Raw genomic sequence first — 22,983 nt, 5'->3', positions numbered from 1 at the left:
AGGAGATACTGCTACTTTACAGCTGCTGACAAAAGACTGCAAAAGCAGAAACAGGACAGCAAGAGGAGCTGAGTAGTTACCCATTTCACCCAATTTGTTGAGAAAAAAGGCTCAAATTCTTTATTAAAACTAGTATTTTCTATTGTCAGAAACTATCCCTGAATGACATGTCAACTTTTTTGAACAGCTTATAAACATAAAGAGTTAGAAGTAGCCAGAGTTCACCATGCTAATTAGACAGGGTAGTGATTTGTATTACAAAAACATCTTTTGTTTCGAATGGCCATCAACCTTTTCCACTTTTTACCTTTCTCTATTTTTACCTTTCTTACAATACAGTGTAATGAGAATTAAATATGTCAGCCTGACAGTAAACCTAAGTCAAACATCTTTTAAAACAGGCTATTAGTCAGAAAATACAAATTTTAAGTAGGAAAAGAAGGATTAAGAAAGCTGGCAGTTTTTTCCCCACAATACACTCAGAAACACAAATATGCCTTACTGTTCCAGAGCAGGGCCTCAAAAACACAAATGGAAACTAATTTTGTACCATTTTTACTTGAGGTAAAAATATATACATATAAATATATAATAATCATTGCCATTCCCCAAATCACAATAGCCTAAAAAACACATTTGCAGTGGAACAATTTTCTTGGCATCTTACTTTATATCCAATTCTTTCTGAGAAAAAGACTTACCAGTTTAATATCAATGCCTGTAGCACTGGCATCCAAGGAATTTTCTATCAGCTCCTTCACCACACTGACAACTGAAGTAATCACCTGAGAACTTGAAAGGAGCCGAATTGTCTCTCCAGGCAGCTGTTTCATGGTGCAAAGATTCAACTGCACAGAAAAATAACAGAAAAAGAATGTAAAAGGAACACTACAATTACACATTTCTAAGAAACTGTTTCACAGGAACTTTGAAATGTAGAAAAACACAGCATTATGGCTGGAAAGTAAAATTTTCAAGTTCCAGTAGGGCCCAGCTTCCTTTGCAGTCAATAGGAGTTGGGAGAGAAATGGGGAAGCAACACACTGGTGCTGAGTAAAAGCCATATTCAATGGCAATGGGATCTACTGGCAAAAATAAAAACCAAACCCAAAAGAGTTCTCCATTATAGTCTTGCCTCTCTGATCTGATGTACTGTGTGCCCTCAGGCAGGGCATTTATTTCTATGTCACTCTATCGCTTGAAAATGAAGACGCCTTATAAACCAGTGGAGATTTCTTTTTTTTAATTATTGGAAATACAAAGAGTTATAAAATTATTGCTATATTATAGAGACACTCTCCCATGAAGACTGTACACTGATCTGTGAATTTTAGCATGCATTTCTGTTTAAGTACCTACATTGACACAAACAGCCAAGCCCCAGGAAAACTGTTTTGCTGATCCTTGTAGCTTGCCACAAAAGAATTCAACCACAGTTTTATATGCATATGAGAGAGGCAGGGGAATGGTTCAGACAGGTTTCTTCTCTGGTTTATGTTATATAATGCTATTTACACTGAAAGGCAAACAATCCTGGCAGTCCTGGCTTTCCCATTGATTCAGTCCAAAGTATCTGCTGAAGAATACAGACTGCACACTCAGCACCTGCCCCAAGGATATGAGCACACATGGAGGAATGGAACAAACACAGATTTCCTCCTGACACAGCCAGGTCCTGGTGAGAGATTGCAGCCAACACCCCTGAGCATCACTGCCCTGCAGGGTGTATGCAGCTGATACAACAATTACAGGACATTTCTCTGCCTCAACATCCTTCTAAAGACAGCTACTCTTTAAACATAAAAGACAAAGTAAAAATGTGGTTACTTGGCTTGGGGGGGGCGGCAGGGGGAGGAAGTACAGTGTTGTTAAGTACAAGCAGCACTGAAACTTTTCTAGGAACAGCTACAAAGGCGGTTTCTCTTTATTATTGTTATTTACATTGCAAAGGCAGTTTGCCTTTCAAATGTGGTAAAAAGGATCCGATGAATCGTTCTTCCACCAACTGGAAAACAAGAGGAGCAGGAGAACACGTGTATTGCTGAAGACGAGCCGATGTTAATATCATATACACGTGTTCAGAGAGGCCGATTTTGAGGCATTCATGCACTGTACAGAACTCCTGTGTCAAGTGTTTCATAGTTTACTCATGGGAGTAAGTCAGATGGGAGCTGGATGTCTCTCCAGACACTGACTAAGATACGGGAGGATCTTAAAACAAAAACGCTGGAGACCTCAAAGACAAATTTTCTATGAGGTGTGACTGATGCAGGCAGCTCGGGAATCAGCTCCCGGCCGTGTGGCGTCCCCTGCCCTGGACCCCAACTGAGGGACACAACGCTGGCCACAACTCGGGAACACCTCCTGGGAGGCACAAAGGGACATCTGGGATGTCCTACCCATGGAAAGGCATCCCACCTATAATGCCATTTAGCTAAGAGACACGTATCTCAGCTCAAGCCACCTTACTACTGTAACTCTTCCCGGACCAGAGGCGTTCCAGCTCTGCTCTGTGGGAAAGCGCAGCATTTTCTGCGTGGGAGCCCCATCACTGACCTAACCCTTGGATCCTTCTACAGACATGTCCCACATGCCAACAACTGCGGTTCTACACATCCTCAGCTAAACCAGGAATAAAATCTCCCTAAATTTCACAGTTCCGGCCTCACAGCAGCCTGAAGCCACACCAAGAACCCCGCCCCCCCTCCGAGCACCGCCTTCGTCAGGGGCCCTGCCTTAGCGCGCACTGAGGCATTTATTCGGTTTACGAGCCGAAAAAGCGGGCGAAAAGCTGCAGATAAACCCTGCGGGCCCTGCAGTTTACCCCAGACCACAGAGCCGTCCGCAATTCCCGGTTCTGGCTGCGAGAGGCCCGCTGCTCCCCGGGGCCTGCCTGGCCTCTGCCCAGGGCCGCCCGCGGGAAGCGGCGCCCCGGTCCCGGCGCGGCCTCAGCGAGGCGGCGGCGCTTCCCTCCCGCTCCTGCTCCCGTTCCCGCCCCGCGGCTGCGCTACCTGCGCGCCCGCCCCGCGCCCGTGGGCGGTACGGACGGCCCGGCCCGGCCCCTCCGCTCCCCTCCCGACCGGCCCTGCCCACGGGCACCGCGGGCTCTACCTGCGGCCGGCGCCCGACGCTCCGCTCCGGCTCCTCGGCGGCCGCGGGGCTGCGGAAAGGTGGGGCCGCGGCGGGGGGCGGAGGGACGGGCGGCCGGGGCCGCCTGCGCGCCGGGGCTGGGGAGAAGGCCACGGGCACGGCCGGCCTGGGGCCGGGGCGGCGGCGGAGCGGGGCCGGCAGGGCAGGGATGGCAGAGGAAAGGCGGCGGTGCGGCGAGCTGCCCCTCAGATCGGGCTGGAATCGTGGTGTGGAATAGGAAGGGATGGCGGGTCACGTCAAGATGTCTGTCTAGGTGCTGGCTCGGCGGGTGCTGCATCCCGGGGGCAGAGAGGAACAGCCTTGAGTTGCCCATCCCAGGTAATGTGTGCACCGCTTGGAATGCTTGGCGACAGGTTCTGGGTAAGGTCGGCAGTGCCCCGATTCGGGTTCCGCTTCAGCGTAGCTATTTTTAGTCTACTGCTGTTCATATTGCAGAATTTTATATTTATATTTTATATTTATTTTATACTTCAGACCTCACTAAATAAGTGTCAGAAACAAACTTGCTACTGAAAGCAAACTTTCTTTTGCTGGTTAAACAGTGCTTTTGTATTCTGATTCAGATGATTGCTAAAAAACCCACTTCATCCCGCTCTCATAAATATCCATAGTCTCAGAGATCATGTGAGTTTTAAGTAAGTAATAGTTTAGGGTTTTTTAAAAAATTATAATTACAAATTTTACCACAATAGGATGAGAGTGGCATTGTAGGTAAGTTCTGTCAGTTTCCTGGATATATCAGCATATGAAATTATCCTGTGTATCTCTGCATGTGTCTGTTGCTTAGAAAACTTTTGAACCTGTTTTCTAATTTCAGCCAGATTTAGGAGATGGAAATGTCTGTCTGGAAACTAACAGATGGGGAGAGGAGGGAATCTGCACTTTGCTTCAAGAAAAAGAGGCGTAGATTATTCCTTCATTACTCTTTCTAGAAGTAGGTGGCTGGGCAGTTGGTATATGCAGAATTCTTCACTAGCCATTACATGAACAAGAAAGAGGAGGAAGATTGTCTGATGTGGGAAGTGGACAAGACCTCTGGATATTGTCATGGATGGAGAAACTTAATTCAGAGGATGAAAGTTATTAGCTTGGTTTCTTACAGCTTTGCAACTGTGGCTTCTGACATCACAGCTTACTATTTTCTTAAATGTCCCTTCTGTAGCAAGCTTGTGAATTTTATTGGTTTGAACTTGTTTTAAACAAATGGTTCCCAACTGTCCCTTTGTACTGATCTCTCTATAAACCATAGCTTGAAGATCTTGAGGTACATCTGTGCTCTCTCCAGACCTGCTTCTTTAAAGCAGCTTTTTCCCACATTTGAAAATTGCATATATTAAGTACTCCTCTGTAACAGTAGTCTCAGCCTTCAAACAGATCTGTTTTATAGGGTAAAAATGAATGTAGGAGTTGCCCACAGCGAGGTAAATCCAAACACTCGGGTGATGAACAGCCGTGGAATGTGGCTGACATACGCGCTGGGAGTCGGCATGCTGCACATTGTCCTGCTCAGCATTCCCTTCTTTAGTGTCCCTGTCGCCTGGACTTTAACAAATGTCATTCACAACCTGGTGAGTACCCTCTCTTGGAACAGAGTTGGAGTAGTGGTTGTTCATAAATACTTATTTTCAGTAGCAAGGGAAGAGGAAAGTAGCCAATCTGTATGGACAATGAAATCCTGTCCAAAACACCACCTCTCCTTGGCCTATGCACAAAGGATTGGCTGTTTTGGGGAGGAGGGATGATACACAACCACTTTCAGTTTAAGCATGAAAGACATGAAATATTCTTTATGTATTCTTTTAAATGGTGTTTAATTAGGCTGGAAGGTTGCAAACATAAAATCATCATGCTAGCCAACTTTCACAGTGTTCTGTATATTATTAGACAGCTGTGCTGAATCCATAAACTACCACATTTTTAATTCTTGGACACTATCTACTAATTTTTCCACATAAATCTATTGGTATCCCAAAATGTTTAATTTTAGCAGCCTACCTATTTTCTTTAAGAGAAATGCTTCTATTCTGTTTCTTCTAGTTTTGCTTTCTGGCCAAGCTGCATAGCTCAGAATACAATGTTGTCACCATACAGGACATTAGAGAAATCTCACTTGAAAGCAGTGGGGAAAACTGAACTACTTTGACCCCAGCCCTGAAACCATTTGTTATTCAGAGGGTTGTGACTTGCATAATGACTTTTGTATGCAAAAGATTTTGTGAGCTGCTTTCTGCTCCTCTCCCCAGGATGCTGTCATTTTCCTGTAGCCACTTAAAGTAGTGCAGCTATCTTTATTGGTCCTGCCATGCTCAGAGAAAAGAGGGCCATAACCCAGCAATTTAGATCATACTTGAGGTTTGCTAGCTCAGCTTTCTGACATTACCAGCCAAGAAGACAGAAAGATAGCTCCTTCCTTATTGAGGAAAATGATAGTTCACTGAGGATGGGTAATAGCCTCTTGAACGTAAAGTTTAATTTTATTTGAGCTTTTTGGTTTTGTAGATAGGTTTAAAACTACCGGTGGAATTGTAACTGTCATTAGAGCATTTTGTGTGTTATCTTTGACAGCATCAGACATGTCTGACTTCAGAAGATGTTGGCAGAGACAAGTATTACTAAATATTTCCCACATGCCTTACTGAACTCATTGCAAGTAGCTGTAATGACAACAGGGATGAGAGCATGCACTGGCAAGTAGTTTTGTAGTGAAACACTAGAAGATGAGTATAAATTGCACTGTTGGATATTTCAGAAGTTAAATGGCACTTCTTTTGGAAACAATCCTCAAATGGTTTGACAAAAAAAAAAAATCTTGGATTTCCACTAATGGAAAACTCTTCGCTAACCTTGAAAGCATTTTTGATGGTTCTTTCTGCAAGTACCACTGGGAAATAAAATGTGGAGTAAGCAGTTGGATCTGTCCTAAAAGTGTCTTTATGGTTATTAAAATAGACACTGCAAATGTTCATGAATCAAAAAATTAATTAAGCAAATCAATTGTCCTAGGTTCACAGGGCTCTGGTCTGGAGGCTGTTCCAAAAAAAGGTGGAAAGAGACATGAAGTGATTTGCTGAGATTTCACCTCCATTATAAGAGTTTGGAAGAAATGTGATTTTTTTTTTCTATATAAAGCTTTCTTATGAAAATTTTTGAATGTGCATAGGAAGAGAAGGGAATCTTTGATATTGTCTCATAGAGACTCTTCCCTGGAGTTGGTGTGCTCTCTTTGATAGAAAACAAGTGTTTTTTAAAACTGGAAGAGGGTGTACTCTCCTGTTTGAAACCAAGAGGCCCAAGTTGGTTTTTCAGAAGAAACCATACATGGCATGTTCCCATCAAACAGGAACAGTCACAAGGAGAGTCCAGCATGTTTAGGGAGAAGCAGCAAAGACGTGGACAGATGGTATTCAGCAGAATGCTTAGTCAGTTTCTAAGGATTTGAAGCTGGTAAGTGGCTGAGAAAGCTTTCAGGAGTTGGTGTGATGTTGTCAGTGTTTGTAGGTAGATTTTTGCTTTATGCACACTCTACTACTCATCACTCTGTTAACACTGTGCTAGGAAAGTGGTGATACAAATCCACACTTGTTACAGTGCTTGTTAAAATTCCGTTGAATTCAAGGAACTACTAGTGTAGAAGGCAAGGGAGTGGACTGGATGCCACACAGACTTGGGCTTTAATTCAGACTCTGCACAGTCTCAGGCAAATCACTTCTTGTCTCTTCCTTCCTCTTCAATAATTTGTCATTACAGGCTAGCAGCTCTTCTGGGTGAGAATTCACTCACTCTCCTTTTTTTTTATTTTATTTTTTAAATTTTATAGCGCATTGAACAATGTAACAATTATTTTAAAATATCACTAAAAGTGCCTCTGTGTTCACTTTTTATTTTCCCCAGGGAATGTATGTGTTTTTGCATGCAGTAAAGGGAACTCCTTTTGAAACACCTGATCAGGGCAAAGCTAGGCTACTAACACACTGGGAACAACTGGATTATGGAGTACAATTCACATCTTCAAGGAAGTTCTTCACAATCTCTCCTATAATTCTGTGAGTTCAAAACTGTATTATAGATCAAGTGACACATAAAGCCATGATTTCAAAAGCTGCAACATGATGGGTTGCAATTTACAGTCTAAAAGCATTTTCTGTCTTTTTTTCTTGTTTGTTTGTTTATTTCTACATCACAGCTGTAGGAAGTATTTATTTACAGGCTATGTAATCAACAATCTTTCTTCTGCTTTTGACACTCCACATACTGAAGTCAAAGTTTGTAAACAGGTATTAATGGGGCAGGTTTTAATGATTAGAAATGTTGTGAGGAAAACTTACTGTTAACTCTTGAATTTCTTTAAGAGATTGTGAAGTCATAAATACTGAAAATCTAAACTAATTGCTTGTGTGACAGCATTTATTAACCGTTTTGCAACTTGTAAGCTAAAAATGTGTCATTTCCTCCGTGGATGTGATCTGGTATCAGTTTTGCTTTGTACATATTGTCTTCTATTTACACTATGCAAATGGTGTAGGAATTCTATACACCTGTCTCTGTTGACAAAAGTGTGGTTGTGTAACTAAGAAAAATTAGATAAATATTTAATATCCGACTCTTAAAAATCTTTCTGTTTGTCCCTGAAGAAAATTTATGTGTCCACTTATATGGCAGTGAGAGGGGAGGGAAGATCCTCCATGATGTTTAGAATGTTGGCTCATAAAGGACAGAAACTGAGAAAATATATGCAACTCCTCAAGGTGGGGAGAAGTGCTGGAAGAAAATAGTAAACTAAGAGTTGCTTTTTAGCACCTTGAGAGGTATGGGAAGAAGAGACTTAGACCATAATTTTGCTGTAGATACTCTAGAACCTCTGGTGAGATATTTAATACAGATAGAGATGTTAACCAGTAAAATCTTACTAATCACTAAAGCACTTCTTTCAACTATGCTCTGTATGTGTTTTAGATAGGGCTGCCATCAGCTAAGCTTGTTCTCTTTTCTCCTGCAGGTACTTCCTGACGAGTTTCTATACAAAGTATGATCCCACACACTTTATCCTCAACACAGCCTCTCTCCTGACCGTGCTTATCCCCAAGCTGCCACAGTTGCATGGGGTTCGTATCTTTGGCATCAATAAATACTGAGCAGAAGGTTCAACACTGGCTGCCCCTGACATGGCTACTGCTGCTCCCCAGGTGAAGGAAATGAGTAGTCTGCTGTGCTGAGTATCTCATCATAGCCAGGGAGAGATGCTTTTACGTCTGAGATACAATTCCTGCTTCCTGCAGCATTGTCTGGGATGAAAATCGACTTTGTAAGAAGATGCCTTCAGATACTTCAATGTGGACTGGAAATGTGTAGAAGAAAGATTTTCATGAAGAACTGGGCAGGCCCAGTTCTAAAGCCTAATCCCTACTAAGACTGTACATGTGGCTGATGCAAGTGGCTTGTAAGGAAGGTTCAAGTAACAGCTGAAATGGAGAGCAGAGTTTCACAAATACCCATCATCCATAATGCAGGTGGTAACTTTACATTAAATCCAGAATCCTCGATGCCAAGGACTGGTGAGGCCACGTTCTTAGATTAAGAGAAAGTAGGTAGTTTCTGCTGTAATGGATTGTGAGTGGTTGTGCTTGTTTTTGCATTGTAAAAGTTTGTCCCACAGTAAGTACTGTGACAGCGAGCGTAAATTGATGGTGTAATTCCTGCCTTCTCTGTTCCTGTGATTTTTTTTTTTAAATTTTTTTTTGGTCACAATAACTGAACAAAGTCCTTAACTTCCAGCTCAGGGGAGTTCCACATCAACTCAAGAGCTCAGTTTATGTATGCTTTTACAAGTTGCCACTGATGTGTTTATTTCATTTTGCTTACCAGGATACTGACTTTTCTATGTGTAAGTGGGACATCCTAAAAAATTGCAATTTCTTTTTAGGTGTGAATTTTTGACTGTTTTCTCTGCTATTCACTGATGGGTTATTTTTCAGTAGGTGAGAGGCCTGTGAGGTGGTGGGGAAAGGCTTGCTGCTGTCCTAGGAGAAGGTGCTCTGTTACAGAGCAGTGTCTGAATATGGAAGCTGTGTAGGTCATAAGCTAGAATAGAAGCTGAACTAGAAGTAGGTGAGTAGGCAAATCACATGGACTAACTATGCTTTTGCAGAAAAAGGTATAGATAACTTGCATGTCTTGGAAATGTGGAGGAATGCTGTGTTTTAGGGGTACTGTGTAGTACGGGGTAATCTTGTATATTATCAGCTCTGGAATTAGAGTGAAGGAGGTACATCTACTGCTCTGAGCGCTTATTTCTCTGTCATGGCAAAAGGATGACTTCTGAAGTCTGTTGTGTGTCTGCCAGCCCAAACCAGCTCAGATTTAACAGAAGACCCCATGTAAGACTTGATTTACATTTTGGTTGCAGTGGCAGCCAGTGAGCTGGAAAAAAAAATTAAAAATATCAAAAGACAAGCCTGTGGTGTACTTACTTTTTTCTACAGCAATTTTCTGGCTATTTACTTTATCGATAAAGGTGCTGTTAAAAAAAGGGTAATGAGTTCCGAATTTTCTTTAGCAATTGGAAGTAATTAGTTCTGCCTGTTGCTTGCACAGAAAGCGGTAACTGGCTGATTTTTAAATAATAGCCATAACAGGGCCGTACTACATTTGACAGTCGCTGCCGAGGGGCAGGGACTGCAATACTCGGCCCGAATTTGATGTCCCGGGGGCCGGGGTGCCTGGGGGCGGCTGGCCAAAGCCCGCGGCTTGCAGAGGATTGCGGGGGAATCGCCGCTCTCCGCACGGCGGCTGCGCCGGCCCGGAGCACCGCCCGCGTTCCCGGCGGGGCGGAGCCGGCCCGGGAGGGGGTGGCGACAGATCGCGACACGGGGAGGAGGACGCGAGTGCGCCGCGACTCGGGGAGGGCGGGGGATTCCGGCCGCCGCTCCCCGTGGCCGGGGGAGCCGCGGAGGTGGAGCCGAGCCCGTGACCCGGCAGAGCGGCCGGACGTGCCCTGTGCTGCCCGCACGGCAGCGCTCCTGCTGCCGGCCGCGGGCCGGCTGTGACCTCCCCTAGGGCTGCGACCGCCGTAGGGCTGCAAGAGGCACCGTCACCAAGCGTAGTGAGGAACTCTCTTCACACGTAATTCAGGTAAAACAAGACGTTACCTCCCAGCTATTTATTCTTAGGGTCTTAAATGTTGCGTGTGGCCACTCATGACTTTAAAAGCTCTTCGGAAATACAGAGCAGAACACGTGCTTGAAAACCCTCTACTAATAATAAACTGTACAGTTCTCTTCTAGACATAACCGCCAGGTAGATTATAAACAATGAACAACATTGCCAAAAGCGTTTTGCGGTCGGTGAAGCACGGCCGAGCTGCGTGGCTGAGGACCAGCTCTGCTCACTCTGGGAAGCAGCGTTTTCACAGGCTGGTTTTGGGAATAGAGACGAGCTGTGACGACACCGGTGCTGCTGTGGTGGATGAAGCTGGCTGTGTTCTGGGAGAAGCACTGCACTGTCAGAAGGAAGTTCATTTACAGTAAGAACAGGCTTCTCTCAAGGCTTCTGCCTTAATAACGATTTTACTGGTTTTGTTACTTATAATATCATCTATATGTAAGTCTTCCGTGTCCCATAAAACTCAGTAAGTAGTGGGTAGGTGTGAAGCTGTATCACTCTGGCCTCAACACATACTGCCTGAGATAATATTAAGGGGGAGGAAATAAATGCCATGAATTTAACAAGTTTCCTCCAGTGTTTTCTTTCAAAGAGAGACAGATTACTTCTCTAGCTTGAATAAAAGATGAAAACATTGCTACTGTTAAAATCAGCGATTTATATAATATAATATATATTCTATATATATAATATATATAATAATATATAATATATATATTTTATATATTATATATATAATATATATTATATATATTATATATATAATATATATATATAATATATATTCTATTATATATAAGAATATAATATATATTGTTATATATAATATAAGAATTGGTCGTTAAGAACAGGAGCTGACAAATGAGGGGTTGTGAATATTAAGTTACATAGTTTTGGAACAGTGTTGAGATACATTTAAAAAGCATCTGTACCAGAAAAGGTCAAGTTAGATCCTTTTCTGGCCTTCCACTGATAATCACGCTCCCTTCAGTGCCCTTGACACTAAACAAGGCATTTGAGAATGTACTAAAGAAACAGGCAGGATATGACAAGGTTAAGAGGTGCCCGAAAACTATTTTTATGGCATTCTCTCTGCTATAAACCACCAATGCATTGCAATTCCTTGGTTTTACTAGGTCAGGAGGAATAATTCCCGTGGTGGCACAGCAGCTTCACAGAGAAAACATCGACAGAGTGGTTCAAGAGGCCCTTTGTGCCAGCGGCGTTTCTGTGGCCGAGCTTGCGGCCGTGGCCACCACAGTGAAACCTGGGCTCGCTCTGAGCCTGGGCGTGGGGCTGCAGTACAGCCGGGGCCTGGTCAGCAGGCACCAGAAACCCTTCATCCCCATCCATCACATGGAGGCTCATGCACTCACCATCAGGCTCACACATCACCTGGAATTTCCCTTCTTAGTTCTCCTCATCTCTGGAGGCCACTGTCTCTTGGCAGTAGCACAAGGAGTTTCAGATTTCCTCCTGCTTGGACAGTCCATCGACATCGCTCCAGGTGACATGCTGGATAAGGTAATATCTCCTTTCCTTAGTTGTTCTCTTTATTGCTTTTATACTATATAATGGTAGTAATATCATCAGCCTGAGGACAGCAATTCAATGCAATACAAGTTTTATGTAACTTTTTTTCTATTTTGAAATGCCATAGATTTAAGATATGAAAGACTTAAAAATGTACACAAAATATCAGTCGTAACATATGTACATTAATTATATGTTAGCAAATAGGCAACATAACCAAAACTGGTGTTGGATGTTTCATTGACACTGATTATACAAAGAAGTGCTATTAATTAGAGAAGATTTATAGAGGTATTTTATAGAGGTATTATTTTGCTGTCAGGTTTAAAACAATGCATGTTAAAGCATTTCTTACTATTTTATGTTTTTAGAGTTTGAAAAGCATGGTTTGGCATTCACAATCTTAAGTTTTCTGGGTCCCCGAGTACAGTCAGTAAAATTGGTCATTTTTGATTTTGTTCTCAGCACTGTTTTTAAACACTATTTGTGCATATTTATTAAAAAACTGGGGAAGTGCATGGCATCAGAAAGGGGATTTTCAGAAGCTGAAACCAACTTTATTCTTGTGTATCTGGTAATACAGTATGGCAGTCTGTGTGTGTTTCCTATAGCTTAAAAATGGAGTCATTAATTATTTTCTGCAAAATTTGTTGATCCTCATGTTTGCCCAGATTGTCCTAGAATTGCATTTCTAAATACTCCAAGAAAAAAAAAAAATCCTGCTGGGCTGGTGTTATCAGCCATGATAGCCTTACCATGCCCTGTTTGTAATTTCCCATTGGATTGGATGTTTTGGTGTCACATTTTACTCCATGGACTGCAGTACAGTGATGCCATTCCAGGAGGAACTGATTCTAAGTCTGCTGTTTGTCATCTCCTTAGGTGGCACGGAGGCTGTCTCTGAGAAAGCACCCAGAGTGCCACAGCATGGCTGGGGGGAAGGCCATAGAGCACTTGGCTCAGACTGGGGACCAGGAACTGCTCACCTTCCGACTGCCCATGCAGCAGTATCGGAACTGCGACTTCTCTTTCTCCGGCCTTCAAAACGTTATCAATAATGCCATTGTACAGAAAGAAAAAGAAGAAGGTATTTTTAGGCAGTCAGACACAAACTGAGCTTTTGATGACCTACACTCAGGAGCCCCCTTTGATGATACACTTTTATAGGTATTCAGGAAGGTGAGATCCTGTCCTGTGTTAAGGATGTTGCTGCTGCTGTACAGCACGCAGTGGCTGTTCATATTATCCAGAGGACGTATCGAGCCATGCTCTTCTGCATCAAAAACAGCATATTGCCATCAAAAAATGCCACTTTGGTGGGTATACCTTTTTTTTTTTCCTTTTTATATCTGACTCTATAAAATCATTTGAAGATGCAGATGCCTTGTTGTACTTTCCACCTTTGACATATGAGGAAGATCTCAGTATGTATTATATTGTTAAAATACCAACAATATTGAAGTAACAGTCATATAAATATTTAGCTGGGCTTTAAGATAGAGATTTTCTTACCATCTAATCTAATCTAATCTAACCTCCTGTAACAACTTGCCCTCTTGCTGCCCAATACTTGATGGCTGTTCTAGTTACAGTAGAACCACAGATTGGTTTAGCTTGGAAAGGACCTTAAAGATCATCCAGTTCTAATCCTCCTGCCAGGGGCAAGGACACCTTCCATTAGACTGATGTGCTTTGGGAATGTCTTTTTGCATAATAAGCAAACTTAGCATGCTCTTTTCTGGTATGTTTTAATCTTAAATGCAGCATTTATTGCTGTCTTTAGAACTTCAACTGATAACCCTTTTCTAAACATGATACTAATTGTGTGTGACCCATAAGTACTTTTGAATTAATGCCTTTTTTTCTTTCTGAAATGCTGTCAGGTTGTATCTGGAGGAGTTGCAAGTAATCAGTATATCAGAAAAGTCCTACAGAATCTGGCAGATGCAAAGGATTTTGCTTTACTATGTCCTCCTCCAAGACTCTGCACTGATAATGGTGTTATGATTGCATGGTAAGAGTTGTTTTTTTTTAACACATAATACAGGAGCACATGCAAAGTTGACATGAGAGTCAAGAAGCTTTGTGTGCTGACTGAATGATGTGCTTGTATGCAGAGTTGTGATTACATTTTTCTGTAATTGCTTTGTTGCTCAGGAATGGCATTGAAAGGTTACGTGCAGGGCTGGGGGTCCTTCACAGCACTGCTGGCGTCCGCTATGAGCCAAGGTAAGTGACTGCTCATCCCCAGGCTCTGTCCTCACTGCGGGCTGGAAAGGGGAACAGGTCACATGAAAAAGAGGCACAAACTGCTGAGGAGTCTCTCTGCAGCACATAGAAATTTTAAAAGATGCCTTCCAAGGCAGTTTTAAATACAAATGATCATGGCTGATATTTATTTATGTTCGTTTTGGCTCAGAAACTTAATTTACCGTACATCGTAAGAGTTCTATGTGTTTTCCTACCATGGTTGTCTAGATGTTAGGCTTAAGGCCAAACAAAATATGGATATCTCAAAAGTACCAGCTGGTCTTAAAGTTGGGATGTTTTTCATTTCTTTTTCCCTTTTCAGAAAAACAGACCTGGATGGTCTCAATACAAAAAAAAAGTTGTATTACAGTTTTCAGATGAAAAATTATAAAATACTCTACTTCAAAAATAATTTGCTGTATATATTTGAGTGAATAAAAAACTAAGTTTTACTTGCTGTAGACAATGAATTATTTAAGATTATCATAGGAGTTACCTGTGAATCTCTAGTGTTTTGCATTCATCGGCAGGACATAAAATGAATTATCAACTAAAATCAGAATCTAAATACAACAACAGACCCAGAAGATGGCTTTGAAATCACAACTGTATTTCTAGAGTTTGGAATAGCTACAAACACAAATATTTCCTCATTGTAAAAATATTTCCAGGTACAGACCATTTTAATGGTCTCAGTCTTACAAGTGCAGGGAATATACTGAAATAATTTGACTCTCCTGCTAATTGTAAAAAGAGGTCTGTGAAGCTGTACATCTGTGTGATATGGCAATGACAATGTTAATTTTTAACAAATACATAATTTTGTTTTCTAGAGCTCCCCTGGGAATTGATATTTCAAAAAGAGTTGAAGAAGATTCCATCAAGGTGCCAAAATTAAAAGAGATACGATGGTTGGCATCTTAAAAAGTACTTAATAAAATAATTGCAACTATAAATAGCTCAATGAAAAGTGTTTCAATGCTGTTATGTTTAGGGACAATACTTGGATTACAAGTGTTGAAAATCATCTGTCAGAAAAACAAATGCTGTGTTGCTATCACCAAAGTAATTCCAGTTACTACAAACTAAGCATTCAATATTAAAACAAAAACCAGCATCTCAGTATTAAACAAAAAAAAGCACAGGATGCATTCATAGTGAGTTCCTCGTACACATACACATGTACAACTCTGATTATTAATAATTATGCCCAAGTGTTTAAAAAAACCCAGACCAAACATTCTAAGAAAACTTGATTTACTGACTTTGTGTATAGAATAAATGCAACATCTCCAGATAGAGCTCTATAATTCATCTACTGAAAGTAACTTCAGCCTGCTGCATGTGTCAGATGCTTTTTCACTGTTGCTCTCTAGTTTTGCAATCCGAGATCCAAACTGTACTGCCCTTTTTGGCAGAACAGTTGAGGCTGTCAGGCCCAGCTCCTTGGCTGCAAGGCGCAGAATCAGTTTCTCGCCAATTCCTCGAGGTAAAGTCAAATCAGCTTTTTCTGAGACCGGCAGAGAATTGAGGAATGAGACAACATCTTCATCAAGAAAAGGAAACCTGAAAGAGAGATTTACATGGGTAAAGATCCTTTAAAAATTCTATAGGAATAATCTTGGTTTTCCCCTTTACCACATGCAAAGACCTTGTGAAACTACACTGTAACTTTGAAACAAAAAGATTTATACAACAAATGCTGGTATCACTCTGAATTTCAGGCATTCATACCTACTCATCTGCATGGTTAAGAGCACTGCACATCCACCACTGCAACTGTTCTCGTGCTGAACTGAAAATGTGGAACTAAGACTTGGAAAAATAGTGGCACAAAGATCACATGAGAAAACCTTTCATGCACCTGAATGGCCTCTGCTCCTGGACAAGACCTAAGGAATTTTTTTCAAGTTGATGGTAGCATGGAGAAGTACACAGCTCCTGTTACACTGTCTTTCTCCAGAGACAATCCCCAAAGGTCCACATCAGAACACTTCAAAGTTGTGCAAAAGACTGTTTAGCTTAGAATCATAAAACCAGCTAGAATTTCCCTATTTCAACATCCTTCTTAAAACTTCTAGATGGAAATCAAGTTGCTAAATTTCCTTAAGTAAACTCTTCCACAATATACTACAGACCATTTTTAAAAAAACAAAACCAAAAACTGCACAACACAGTACACATTAACAAAACTGCAGCTGAACTAGAGACAATAAAACACACAGAAGTTTCAATTAAGATTTTGTTAGGGGTGATAAAAACTGCATCTAACCAGCAAAACCAGTTTTGCTCCGTGTTAAAACAGTAATACCTGGCTTCTTTTCCGTGATCACCAATGATCCTGTCATCTCTACCAAGATTTCGAGAAGAAATGCGCCCTAACTCCATTTCAAGTTCTTTATTAAGACCCTCTAAGCCATCTTTGGTGAAGCAAACACGATGTCGAGAGTACCCAGCAAGCTGCTCATCTGCTCCAATTCCTGTAAGCACAACCTGAGGAATTAGAAGAAATCTTAGTATCTATGCAAGTTAATTTGTAACAGACCTTAAAGGTTTAACTACATTTTAAGGAGAAAAATTTTAATACTCATCTTTTAAAAGTATTACTTATCAGAATGGGCTGTGCCTTACACATTTACAATTCCCACTACAGTCATTGGTAATTTAAATTATCAGACCTTAAAGTACACACAAATATTGCTACTGGAGCAAGGAAAAAGCCGTGACAATAATGCCATATGTATCACAAATACAGCAGTATATTTGAAGAATGTCTTTGTTAGTTTCTAGCATAATAAACAGCATTTGTTAAATACCAGCCTTTAAAAATTATTGCCAAAGTCGATGTCATATGTTGTAGTTACCTGAATGTACACCCAGAGTACTGTTCATTTACCAGCTACGTTACACAAAGTAAAAATGACTTACACTACTCAGTAAGTACAGTAAAATGTTTTATCAAGGAAAAAACCACTATTACATCTGGCCCATTACTGTGCCTTCAACAGCTGAAATGAAACAGTACCTTCTCCCCTACACACACCATCAGGAACAGAGAAGTGAGAAATCAGAATCAAAAATAATAGATGGTGGTTATTTGTTTCCATTGGATATTATTGCATATCCAAGTTCACTGAAAAGCCATGCATATTACATGACAATAGAACTGAATGTGATTTTTAACTCTAGAATTACACAAATACTATAATTATAGAATATTGTACATTCTGACACTGAATTTCAGAAGCCTCATGAATAGCAAAAATCCCAGCTGATTTCTAAATCAAGAAAACTGTTTTTACATTCAGAAGTCAAACACTAGGCAGAAAACAAAACAAAACAGTACCTTTGCAGGACTTTTATATGGTTTCAGTTCTCCTTGGTTACTAATGAAGCCCTCTCCTCTGGAAGCAAACCAAATTGCACAGCCAATACTGTCATCCAAGACTGTATCCAGTGGATAGATTAAGTAATTAATACGCTGTTTTCTCATTTTTTTCAATTCCTCTAGTGTAACATTAATTTCCACAAAGTTCCAGGTTCTTGAAGGGTTAATGGCTTTTAATTCCTTCAGTCCTGCCCTACCAGTGATTCTGTCAGGAACATCAAAGCAAGATGAATGAGTACCAGAGTCAGCAGCAGGATCTTGACAGCTTTCTTGAGGACAAAGCAAATCAAGCTGTACTTCATGGCTGGTATGTCTTTTAGTGGTACCCCTGTGCTTAGCTTGCTCTTTCATCATGAAAGCTACATTAAGAAGATCAATTGGCTCTTCCACAGGCACATGTTTATCAGCCAGGGCTGCAATAACCATAGAATCAATGCCACCAGAAAAGAGCACTGCAATATGTGCTCTCTTAGGAGACATGTTTGGAACTTCTCTTGTTATCTGATCTGGATCTCTAAGGAGACACAGGACTCGTCTCTTGACTGCTTCATTTAAAACATCAATAAACTGACAGGCTAATTTTTTCTTGTGTTCCTCTGCAAGAAGTTCTTGAAGGGTTTCTACAGAAACCACACAGTTAATGTTGCTAAAATTAGAGCTTGGACATGCACCTGAAGCTTTAGAAACTGTTTTATTTAAGGGGATAACTGGTGCTCTAAGACACAGCTTTGATTCATTCAGCACGAGATGTACATGGTTTGGTAAGTCTTTTGACACTTGGTCAAGGACGTTAATGCATGTTTCTTCTACTGCTTTCTCTCCGCAGCTGTACTTCCATGGAAACAATGTTAAAGACAAAGATTTAGTTGCTGCACAAGCTTTGAGATCAATTTTGAAAATTCCACATGCTGGGACTTCTTGCCATTGGTTGCCTGATTCAGAACAACCACTAACAGATGTGAGACAGAGAGCGCTGTTAACCTCATTACTGAATTGCCAAAGCAAACTACGACGGCCAAAGTAATCTCTGCCAAACCATAAACTGTGTCTGGGTGCTTCATAATAAATAAAAGACCAGGGACCCTGAAGTGATGAGAAGAGTGACAAAATGTCCATTTCACTGCTGCATGAAGCCAGATGATGAAACATTACTTCAGTGTCATTCTCTAGATTTCCTACATGGACTCCACTGAAAATTTCTCCATTCCAAAGAAAAACATTGTTATTGGCATCTTCCAGAGGCTGAGGAGTCACCAGGCCCCTCAAGTGAAGTACATGGCCTGAAAACAGACATTGATAAGAGAGATCAGACACAGTTTTTATCAACTGTTGGCTACTGTCTGGTCCTCTTCGTCTTAGATGGCAGAGGATGTCTTCACTGAGGAAATCATGAATCACACGCTGGCTGCACAAGGTAACAACACAGCAAATACCACACATTGCAACGAGGAATTCACATCAACTACTTCTTGATTTTAGCCTTTTCTGAATTTTCCAGCTCCTGATGTGCCTTCTTTAATTCATCTAGTTTGTCTGTGTAAGAGAAAATTACACAAATAATCAGTTTCACAAACAGGAAAGTTTATGCATAGGTATGTTTCAGTGTATATCCACAACATTAATAATTCCAGCCACTTGTTCAATTAAAGTGAAAAACATAAAACACTACTTAGGCAAAGAGCTATGTTTGTGTTCCATCATTACTAAAACAAGCTATATAAGCTTGCTGTAGCATATTCCTTTTTAGTTATACAAGGATGATTTTTTTCCAAAGAAAGCCACAGTGCAATAGGAGAATGGCCAACTCTTATATAATCAGTATGACTTCAACATTTGTAGTAGGAAAAGGGAACTGACAATAAAAATGGCAATGCTATTAACCCAAATCAAAGCAAAGAGAAGCAGCAATTGTTCACTCCAGAAAATTAAATACATACTTCTAAATTTATACTCTTCTAATGTTTGTTCCATCATCACCTCTATTATCCATTCTCCTATTACTCTGTACTGGACACACAGCTGCAATTTTCTCATTTTAACATACCTTTGAAATAGCTACAAATACAGCTTTTAAACATTAACTATTTGAGATACTTTTACACTGCAAACTTACTTTTGCACTGAGACAGCATTTCTGTCCGGTCTGCAAGGAAGAATATGTTGCTATTGGGTTGCTGCTTATAAACTTTCTGTAAAACAAAACCCACACTGTATTAAGTCAAAGCAGCAGATGCTGGACCCACACTGCAGCAGAAGCTGGTGTGGGTCCAAAGAGACACTCCTGATATAAAAGTGAAGGGGTAAGTTCTGCCCTGTGAACACCAGCTTTCTAATGCTGTACTATCAAAAGCATTTAATGCTCAACCTAAGACAATTCTGAATTTCTCTTTTCCTCATCCACAAGGGATCATATTCTATTTTAAACAAATGCACAGAAAAAGTAAGAATACCTCATGAATCTTTGTGATCAACTCAAAAATCTGAATGAAATAAATAAAATATAAAACCCCAGCACTGCCCAAGTATACACAATCAAATAATTTGCAGGACAAATTATTCTGAGCACAGCAGACCGCATGTTTATTAAAATCTGGATTACAACAAATTACATTTATTTTTCTGCTAAAATGAAATAGTTAAAAGCAAATTTGTAAAACCCTTACCCGGTTCTTCTTCAAATTAGAAAGCTCATCGACTACAACCTTCTGCTCTTTAATCTGAAAGGCAAAAGATGCATTTCAATTTAATGATAAAAACAAGACATCATAGTATAATCCTAGTGGTGAGCATGTCTACTGATATTTTAAGACACCAACATGCATGTCTAGCTGAATCACTGAAGACAAAGTATAAAAATTACATACTTAATTTCTCTAGAAACAGGCTATTCTGCATGCATTGGTATTTCTCCTACCTTCAAAAGCCTCTGGGAAGCCAGAGTACCTATAACTATTTAGAATCAGAGAGCACATTTTTCCCCCTTAGAAGAAAACATGTACACAACTAATACAACATCAAATAACTTTTAAAAAATAGCATAATATCAAGAATACACTATATATTGTATAGTGTATGCTCCAGATTCAAAATGAAATTAATGAAAATCCAAATACTCTGATACTCTAGAAAATTGTATTAGCAATGGGAGCCTTTCTATTGCTCTGGATTTTTACATTAACTTCCTTAGTGGAATTTACCACTCTGCTCTGCACTGACAGATGTGGCAGATATTCCCATCTTCTTTTACAATGACAGCTGTGAATGCTGATGAGTAATCAGAAGGACAGTTGCAAAAGCCAAAAACTAACCCAAATTTGCCCTCTTTCAATTTGTATACATTGCTCCTTGTCTTCCTTGTCACTACAGCTCCTGACAAAGAGCCCTTCTCTGGCTTCCCTGTATGCCCTATTGGAACACTGGCAGGTTGATAGGAGGTTTTTTGGAGTGAAAGTTCCACAGGCTTGACAGATTGCATACTGAACAGAGCTGTGGGCCACCAGGGAAGAGAGAGTGGATAAATAAGGAGCACCAGCCTCTGTGGCTGAAATCCCTTGGGACATTTTGGGCAGACAAAGCTGAACTAGGCTAGAAGGAAGCCATGTGAGAAGCAGGTGAGGGTACTTGGAGGGGAGACCTCATAGCAGTCTTCAAGTTCCTTAGGAGGGCAAGTGGAGGGGCAGACACTGATCTCTTCTCCCTGGTGACCAGCGACAGTACCACAGGGAACGGCCTGGAGCTGAGTCAGGGGACGTTCAGATTGGATACCAGGAAAAGGTTCTTCACCCAGAGGGTGGCTGGGCACTGAACTCGCTCCCCAGTGAAAGTGGTGACAGCACCAGCCTAAATTCAAATAGCTTTTGGATAACGTGCTCAGGCACATGGTGATTCTTGGGGTGTCCTGTGCAGCGCAGGAGTTAAACTCGACCATTGCACGTCTCTTGAAACTCACGATTTTCTGTGAGAAAAACCTCACTGCGTCTTACTTGGCATTTCAAGCAGTAAGACCCAAAATACCGATCTGGCAAGCGAGCTATCGGCGAGGCAACATGGGCTCGCTAAATGCAGGCCGCTCTCGGGGCCCGAGGGCGCAGCCCCGAGTACAGGAGCCCCGGTCCCTGACAGCCCCCGCCCTCCTCTACCTCACGCCGCTCGCACCCCAGGCGACAGGATCCGCAAGACTGCCTCCGCTCACCCTTCGGCTCAGCTCCTCCTTGTGGCGCAGCGCCGCGCCCTCCCCATCCTCCTGCCGCGGCGGCCGACCCGACATGGCCCCGGCGGGCACCGGGCGCGCTCACCGGGCAGCGGCGACAGCCTCGCTTCCGACACACAGACACCGGAACCAGCCGCACCAGAGCGCATGCGGGCAGGCGGGCCCGCGCACAACACCACCAATCAGCAGGCGCGGCCGAGCGCGCGCCTGACCGAGCGCCAATCAGCAGGCGCGGCAGAGCACGCGCGGCGGCGCGGGCCGGACGGCGCGAATCGTGAGGGGGCTCGCGCCCCCGGCTGGGGGAAGGCGGGAGTGCGGCGGCCTGTGCCGGGCGGGACGGAGCTCCCGGAGCCGTGTCCCGGAGCGCATCGGGACAGGCCCAAGGTGGAGAAGATGTTTGGAATGAGGCTTGGAAACTTTGGAGTGTGTCGGCTTGGTGTGCTGTGACCCCAGGCTGCTGTCGGGCTCTCAAACCCCTTTAAGCGGTTTGCTTAAAGGTATTCCAGAAGAGATACGAATCACACACTATTTACAGACATTAGGATCATATGTTTCATTATGTTCATCATTAGGACATGTTTCTACAAGAAAGGTGGAGAGGGGCATGTAGTGACAGGACAAAGTGGAATGGACTCAAACTGAGAGAGGGCAGGTTTAGATCAGATACTTGATGGAAATTGCTTACACGGAGGATGTGAGACACTCCATGGGTTGCCCAGAGAACCTGAGGCAGCTCCATCCTTGCAAGTGTTCAAGGCCAGGTTGCACAGGGCTCTGAGACACCCTGCCCATGGCAGGGGGTTGAAATGAGATAGTCCTTTCCAACCCAAACTATTCCAGGATTCTATGATTTTATTATTATACAATATCAATGTTTAAGACCATCCACCTAAGATGATCCTAACATTTCTTTGTCTCTTCCATTCTACTATAGATATGTCACAGTGATGCATATGTCTACCTGTCCTTATATATACACCATTGTCTCATTTTTATCCCTTTCCTTCTTTTTAAACACTCAAGAGTAATCCAAACTTACAGACCAATTGCTACCAATTGCTCAGTTGTAGGATTTTATGAAATTTCTATCCCACTTGTTGTCCTTGTGGTACTGACTGCGGTGCAAATATAGTTAAAATCTTCATGAACCATTTGAAATATTTGCAAGTTTAGTAAGAGAGGTAGGAGTGTTTTTTTGCTTTAATCTCACATAATCATACATATTATATATTTTGATAATACTTAGAGTTTGTGACCAAGATTAATCCTTGGTTGTATCCAGGAGCTTGGTTAG

General features: G+C 41.8%; 5 protein-coding genes across 7 annotated transcripts in view; 2 read left to right on the top strand and 3 right to left on the bottom strand.

Moving 5' to 3' along the window:
- The window catches only part of PMS1 (PMS1 homolog 1, mismatch repair system component), a 44,252-nt gene extending 41,099 nt beyond the window's left edge, over window positions 1–3,153 (bottom strand). The window contains exons 1-2 of one of the 2 annotated variants that reach the window (XM_066553154.1): window positions 3,112–3,153; window positions 702–848 (exon numbers count right to left, since the gene is read on the bottom strand). In XM_066553154.1, the coding sequence (XP_066409251.1) occupies window positions 702–833 (132 nt within the window). In that variant the 5' untranslated portion in view covers window positions 834–848; window positions 3,112–3,153. Of the gene's footprint in view, window positions 1–701; window positions 849–2,824; window positions 2,933–3,111 lie in introns of those variants that run through there. The other variant, XM_066553155.1, reaches the window with a different exon arrangement.
- ORMDL1 (ORMDL sphingolipid biosynthesis regulator 1) lies at window positions 3,063–9,600 on the top strand. Of its 2 annotated transcripts, XM_066553156.1 has the most exons (5): window positions 3,063–3,170; window positions 3,404–3,468; window positions 4,538–4,718; window positions 7,042–7,193; window positions 8,147–9,600. In XM_066553156.1, the coding sequence occupies exons 3-5, from the start codon at window positions 4,545–4,547 to the stop codon at window positions 8,280–8,282; spliced, it is 462 nt and encodes a 153-aa protein (XP_066409253.1). In that variant the 5' UTR covers window positions 3,063–3,170; window positions 3,404–3,468; window positions 4,538–4,544; the 3' UTR covers window positions 8,283–9,600. The 2 variants fall into 2 exon arrangements, with proteins under 2 accessions (XP_066409253.1, XP_066409254.1); XM_066553157.1 differs by lacking the exon at window positions 3,063–3,170 and having other exon boundaries at window positions 3,296–3,468.
- A 432-nt stretch (window positions 9,601–10,032) lies between these two features.
- Window positions 10,033–15,047, top strand: OSGEPL1 (O-sialoglycoprotein endopeptidase like 1). Its single transcript, XM_066553171.1, has 8 exons — window positions 10,033–10,278; window positions 10,420–10,669; window positions 11,445–11,832; window positions 12,724–12,928; window positions 13,009–13,157; window positions 13,725–13,855; window positions 13,999–14,070; window positions 14,925–15,047. The coding sequence occupies exons 2-8, from the start codon at window positions 10,458–10,460 to the stop codon at window positions 15,013–15,015; spliced, it is 1,248 nt and encodes a 415-aa protein (XP_066409268.1). The 5' UTR covers window positions 10,033–10,278; window positions 10,420–10,457; the 3' UTR covers window positions 15,016–15,047.
- On the bottom strand, window positions 14,681–18,919 carry ASNSD1 (asparagine synthetase domain containing 1). The gene is made up of 3 exons (XM_066553169.1): window positions 17,438–18,919; window positions 16,403–16,584; window positions 14,681–15,657 (listed from the first exon to the last, which is right to left on the bottom strand). Exons 1-3 carry the CDS (start codon window positions 18,917–18,919, stop codon window positions 15,396–15,398), a joined length of 1,926 nt encoding a protein of 641 aa, XP_066409266.1. The 3' UTR covers window positions 14,681–15,395.
- Window positions 18,900–21,820, bottom strand: ASDURF (ASNSD1 upstream open reading frame). The gene is made up of 4 exons (XM_066553172.1): window positions 21,672–21,820; window positions 20,143–20,196; window positions 19,593–19,668; window positions 18,900–19,012 (listed from the first exon to the last, which is right to left on the bottom strand). Exons 1-4 carry the CDS (start codon window positions 21,744–21,746, stop codon window positions 18,942–18,944), a joined length of 276 nt encoding a protein of 91 aa, XP_066409269.1. The 5' UTR covers window positions 21,747–21,820; the 3' UTR covers window positions 18,900–18,941.
- Window positions 21,821–22,983: the final 1,163 nt, after the last annotated feature.

The sequence above is a fragment of the Molothrus aeneus genome, chromosome 7 (genome assembly GCF_037042795.1).
Source record: "Molothrus aeneus isolate 106 chromosome 7, BPBGC_Maene_1.0, whole genome shotgun sequence".
Taxonomy (NCBI): Eukaryota; Metazoa; Chordata; class Aves; order Passeriformes; family Icteridae; genus Molothrus; species Molothrus aeneus.
This window is presented reverse-complemented; position numbering and strand designations above follow the sequence as displayed.

Bases quoted from the DNA above. Each gene is read 5' to 3' on its own strand.
- ORMDL1 (XM_066553156.1), top strand. From the start codon at position 4,545: ATGAATGTAGGAGTTGCCCACAGCGAGGTAAATCCAAACACTCGGGTG. The intron at 4,719-7,041 runs GTGAGTACCCTC...TATTTTCCCCAG, and splicing joins CAAATGTCATTCACAACCTG to GGAATGTATGTGTTTTTGCA. The intron at 7,194-8,146 runs GTGAGTTCAAAA...TTTCTCCTGCAG, and splicing joins ACAATCTCTCCTATAATTCT to GTACTTCCTGACGAGTTTCT.
- ASNSD1 (XM_066553169.1), bottom strand. From the start codon at position 18,919: ATGTGTGGTATTTGCTGTGTTGTTACCTTGTGCAGCCAGCGTGTGATT. The intron at 16,585-17,437 runs GTACTGTTTTGT...CTAATTCCTCAG, and splicing joins CATATAAAAGTCCTGCAAAG to GTTGTGCTTACAGGAATTGG. The intron at 15,658-16,402 runs GTATTACTGTTT...TCTCTCTTTCAG, and splicing joins GATCACGGAAAAGAAGCCAG to GTTTCCTTTTCTTGATGAAG.
- OSGEPL1 (XM_066553171.1), top strand. From the start codon at position 10,458: ATGAACAACATTGCCAAAAGCGTTTTGCGGTCGGTGAAGCACGGCCGA. The intron at 10,670-11,444 runs GTAAGAACAGGC...TGGTTTTACTAG, and splicing joins CAGAAGGAAGTTCATTTACA to GTCAGGAGGAATAATTCCCG. The intron at 12,929-13,008 runs GTATTTTTAGGC...ACACTTTTATAG, and splicing joins ACAGAAAGAAAAAGAAGAAG to GTATTCAGGAAGGTGAGATC.
- ASDURF (XM_066553172.1), bottom strand. From the start codon at position 21,746: ATGTCGGGTCGGCCGCCGCGGCAGGAGGATGGGGAGGGCGCGGCGCTG. The intron at 19,669-20,142 runs GTAAGGGTTTTA...TTTGTTTTACAG, and splicing joins CTAATTTGAAGAAGAACCGG to AAAGTTTATAAGCAGCAACC. The intron at 19,013-19,592 runs GTAAGTTTGCAG...TCTCTTACACAG, and splicing joins AATGCTGTCTCAGTGCAAAA to ACAAACTAGATGAATTAAAG.